The sequence below is a fragment of the Cynoglossus semilaevis genome, chromosome 19 (assembly GCF_000523025.1).
Source record: "Cynoglossus semilaevis isolate Cse_v1.0 chromosome 19, Cse_v1.0, whole genome shotgun sequence".
NCBI classification, from domain to species: domain Eukaryota; kingdom Metazoa; phylum Chordata; class Actinopteri; order Pleuronectiformes; family Cynoglossidae; genus Cynoglossus; species Cynoglossus semilaevis.
In genome coordinates this window covers 3,731,749-3,736,723 of record NC_024325.1, presented here as the reverse complement: position 1 = coordinate 3,736,723, position 4,975 = coordinate 3,731,749, and the positions used below count along the sequence as shown (strand labels likewise).

Below are 4,975 nucleotides of genomic sequence, written 5' to 3'. Positions count from 1 at the left end.
CTCATGGGGTTGGAAGAGACTGATTCATTTTTTTAACCAATTAAGATATGTCTTAATTTTTTTTCTGTTGATTTTGTTCCATTCAACATATATGTTATATGTAATTAACTCAAGAGTGTGTTTTAACATCATTTCAGTTATGTCTTAGTCTCATCATTTATCATTTATTGATTTTTTTGTTTTATAAAACCATGGTGAAATAAATTTTGTGAAATAATGCAATTCACAAGAGTTTTATAAAACCATGGCATTTTGTGAAATAATGCAATTCACAAGAAATTCTGTATTTCTTTGCTTATTTGTTACACCTTCGTTGTCAAACTATGCTTTTATTAACAATAAAATATAAAGTAAAAAAATGATGATGAGATCTTTAAATTCTTTAAGCAAACCATTTTATTTTATACTGAAATAAAAAGACATGATTAAATAAAACCAATTAATATGTGCAAAAAAACCCCAAGTAAATAAATAGATTAATAAAAATAGACGGCAAACTTTATACAATTTTTTTTTTTTTTTTTTTTACATTCTCTTTTATAAGAACTGATATTTGTTTTGTAAGACACATGGAATCCAACTTGAAACAGCGCACTCTTGTGAGCAGAGCAGGTGACACATCATTTCCCACAATGCTGCTGCCGCACCAGCCCGGAAGTAGGACGTTTATTGACAATATGGCGTTGAAACTGGGCTTGGATTTAGAGAAAATTGTGATTTGACAGCGGGGCTTCGATTTCAAACCATTTTCACCTTGGACGTGCAACAAGCAGATATCTTTGAATGAAGGAAGCTGCGAATCCGCGGGACGGTGTCAGTGAGCCGAGGAAACGTCCAGAGCGCCAGAGCCGTCATGTCGTTTTTTAAGAGGAAAGGTAAGGTACAAACTCACTGTGAGGGCTGCAACGTCAACACTAGTCACCATGACCATCATGCTCAAGTGTGTGGCTGCTTGTGAAGTGACCATGGCGATGTATGTGTCTGCGTAGAAATGTGTATTATTGGTATTCCCTCTACTGCTGCCCACTGCAGGGACACGGTTAGCTTAGCAGTGGCCTCTCTATCCTCTCTGCTTGTTCTCACCCAGTGTTAGCCCAGGTGCTAAACAGCTTTGTCAACATTAGAACTGCAAAATACACATCCCTGTCATTGCACCGGCCTTTAATTGACGTTTAAACAGTTTAAAACCTCTCGTGTCATCCAACGAAAAGTGTCGTAAAATGTACAGTGCTAGCCGGCGTAGCTTCAGTTTGAGCACTACTTAAAATGTCAGGAGCAAAACGTCTGACGACGGTCATTAAAGCGAGTGGTTATTATTTCCAGAACGAGGAGTTTAAGGAGGTTTTAATATTACATTTTAGCCAGCAGAAATCTAGCTACTGTTGGTAAACGTGGTCACATTTTTATTGTTTGGATTGGCAGATGACTGTCCGCAGAAATATAATTATTAGTGTTGTAATCTGGAAATGTTACTTAATAATCCAAGTCAGACATTCACAACATATTATACATCATAGGAAGAAACAACAACAGCATACAATACTGGCAGTGGTTAGCGTTTGCAGCTAACGACAGAGTCCATAATCCTGTACTGAACTGGTCAAAATCACACAGGCTATGCTGTGATTCCTCTTGCATGCATTGAAGTCTTCATTCCAGTTTGAATTTGTGATGTTCTGAATTTAGCCAAAATACGAGTGGGTTGTGAACTAAGCGTATTTGCTGTTCCGTATTTGTTTCCTCACTTTGTCATTACATAATTGTACACAATAATGTGTTCTCATCTTTCCAGCGATTCCGTCTCGTCCGTTGTACCACAGGTCCATCTTAAGGGTGTTTTCTTTCAGTGTTTTGAATGACAAGTGTTTTCTAGTTAGAACACTGAACCGAATCATTTTTCCCCACAGCCAAAGGCAAAGAACCAGACCGAGTGTCAGATACTAAAGTCAGTAGAGGTGAGTTGACTTGCCTAATGGAGCTCGTCAGTTAGCCACAACAATGTTTTTTCATCAGTTTGATTATATAATATATATATATATTTGTTTTTGTTTAATTACATAATCAGTTTGATTATATAATATATATATAAAATCCTACTAACTTTCAAAAAAAAAAAAGGATTTCAATATCACTTTGTGTCTGAGAAGGTGGCTCAACCACCCTGAGGTGCTCCCCGGAGAGTTTGCTTCTAAAGCCTGAACAAAAAAAACAAAAAAAAAAACTCTTTTCATGGAGTTGCTGTTTAAAAGTCTTACATAATTTTGCCACTGATTTTTGTTGTGCTGTTATCTAATCTCTTCTCCCAGCTCCAGTCAGTCAATCTTCTCCATTGGGAGTACGAAACCATCTCGCCATCCAAGAAGCATCTGGGCCCAGCCATGTGGCCATCAACGCCATATCCGCTAACATGGACTCCTTTGCCCGCGGTCGCACGGCCATTCTCAAGAAACAGCCCAGCCACATGGAGGCGGCACATTTTGGAGATTTGGGTACGGAGACAGAAGTTATTTTGTTTCAAAGAAACAATATAGCCAAAAAATGTTAAACATGTAAACAAGAACTAATACCATGAATTACCATGAGCCTGTACTGTTTCTGTTCATTTTAAAAAGTCCTATTTATTTACAGTGGTCTCGCAGTCCCTGTCATGTCAAGATGCACAGAGAGGGCATTTTTAATGCTTCTCATGGTTTTAGTGTCTGCTTATTGGCAGCTACAGCTATTTCACGATTGACAGCCCCTGTAATTATTAGTTGACCACAGTGAACTACGTGATATGTCCCCATAAATACTTGTATGATACAAAAAAAAAGCCAATGTTCTGGACTAAAATCCAGACGGATTACTCTGAAAATGCCACCTAATAACTGAAAACCCTGCTTTTAAAAAGCCAATGTTATGGACTAAAATCCAGACAGATTACTCTGAAAATACCACCTAATAACTGAAAACCCTGCTTTTATTTTCAACATGCTGTCATTTTTTTTTTTTTTTTTGGAGCAGCGACCCTAACCATGACAAAGTTAGACTGGACTTAAGGAACACTCTTCAGCTGTCACTGGGTTGCATTACCCCAGATGACACTGACTTCCCACTGACTCGGCTTTATGTTCAGGCACTTGGTTTCATTTGTTTTTGTCAGTTGAATCATTTTATTTGCCCCACCGTGAATGTCTGAAATATTATCTTTTATAAAAACTGGTACCAGACCAGAACCAGACACCTGTAGTGGCTCTTTCTGACAGTAAGGAATTAGTGAGACACCTGTGGTGGCTCTTTCTGACAGTAAGGAATTAGATGGTAGGAAAATGAATAATCCGCAGATCTCAAAGTTTATACCATGTAAAGTCTATATAAGCCCCCAAAATATGTTTTTCAACTAAATCCTTTTCTAACAGACACGTGGTCACAAGAGTTTTTGAACTCTTTATTCATCTTCGGACACTAGATGTCATGTTGCGTACGTGTTTCTGAGTATTGTTGAGCAATGCCTTTCACAGGAACTGCACGAGCCAGTTGTCCATAGAATGGCTCGGGTGAGTCAGATGTGAGGTGGAGGAACCTGTGCTGCAGCCTGGGCAACAAAGTCTGACGAAAAATGTACTGAGTGCCAGTGATAAGTCACAGTAGCGGAAGGAAAGGAACGACAGTGATAGTGGAGAGTCGTTGCATGGGAGCTGAGCTGATTTTAGCATCGGCATATTGGCAGCTCCAGCTATTTCAGATAGCACCCAGACCGACGGCCCCCTGTATATATCAGTTGACTAGCACTAAGAAGTGCATTTCCGTAAATATTTTCATTAATAGTGTTTAGAGTAGCTGGTTGTTGAAGTTAATCTGCAGGCATCTCACTTGCACTTACGTGTAACATTTTCCCAATAACTTGAGATAAATATGTGTTGTTTTTTTTAATCTAACTCACTGTACTGCAAACAGACAATTAGATGATGTCATGTCATGTCATGTACTAGGATTGTTGTTCACATCAATGAGATCATGTTCTGTCAAAGGTGCATTTGACACCAGCCGTGCGTTCCTAAGGAAAAAAAATTATTGACATAAATCAGTATGATCCAAATAGTCATAACAAAGATGACAGTGAATGTACGACGTACCCTGATTTAGACATGACACCTATGTCTAAATCACCTCGTCTTTCTTTGTTTCCTTGTTAGCCAGGCTGCTGTAAAAAACATTACGGTGCGAGACGGCAGCATCTGTAACTTAACATGTGCACACGAACAGACATTGATACTGAAAAGCAAAAATAAGTTTGTTGGTTGTATCACTGCCAACAAACAATGGTAACACATTTGACCTTTAGGAAATATGATGTGGCAGTGACGCTGTAATGCTCTGACACTGTTTTCCGTCTAAGTGGAAGACGTATTATTTGCAAAGGCACTCCCATGCATCCTTTAATTTCTAGGGCGTGTGTCCGGGTAATGGATGTTATCTGTACAGATGGCGTGATCATAAGATATGAGAGAGCGCAACGTGGAGCGTTGAAACACAGTTTTGATCTGAAGGGTCGTCCAGGCCGTCTTCAGGCAGACGGAGGGCATACATGCTAACATTGAATAGTTTAAATTCATATTACGCAAGTTCCTCTGTCTCAACTCAATTTTTAGCTGAACACAGTAAATGTGTTGTGGAGCTTTGATTCTGCTGATTCAGCTGTGCTTCATTCCATGTCAGTAAAAAAAAAAAAAGTTTGGTCACTTTTTTAATGAATACATTGGATTTCCTATTCCTCTCCCTATACTAGGGACAACTAAGTAAAAGTTAAATTAAACCAAATTGTCGGGTTAAATTTAAGTGCGTTTGTTTGCCTTCATCTGTGACTGATGCAGGATAGATGCAAAGACTGTCCCCTATTACACCCCTCCTAACCGTGAATTCGATTTACTAAGAATAAAACTCCACGTCAGCAGAGTTTTTAAGTTAATATACGCAATTTTACATTTCTGTATTT

The 4,975-nt window shown here is 38.6% G+C and overlaps 1 protein-coding gene across 1 annotated transcript in view; it reads left to right on the top strand.

Annotated features, from left to right (window-relative positions):
* The first annotated feature begins 596 nt into the window (after nucleotides 1–596).
* Nucleotides 597–4,975, top strand: part of akap10 (A kinase (PRKA) anchor protein 10) — a 13,036-nt gene continuing 8,657 nt past the window's right edge. Inside the window, exons 1-3 of the mRNA XM_025065834.1 lie at nucleotides 597–875; nucleotides 1,908–1,955; nucleotides 2,307–2,540. Of these exons, the coding sequence (XP_024921602.1) occupies nucleotides 854–875; nucleotides 1,908–1,955; nucleotides 2,307–2,540 (304 nt within the window). The 5' untranslated portion in view covers nucleotides 597–853. The remainder of the gene's footprint in view (nucleotides 876–1,907; nucleotides 1,956–2,306; nucleotides 2,541–4,975) is intronic.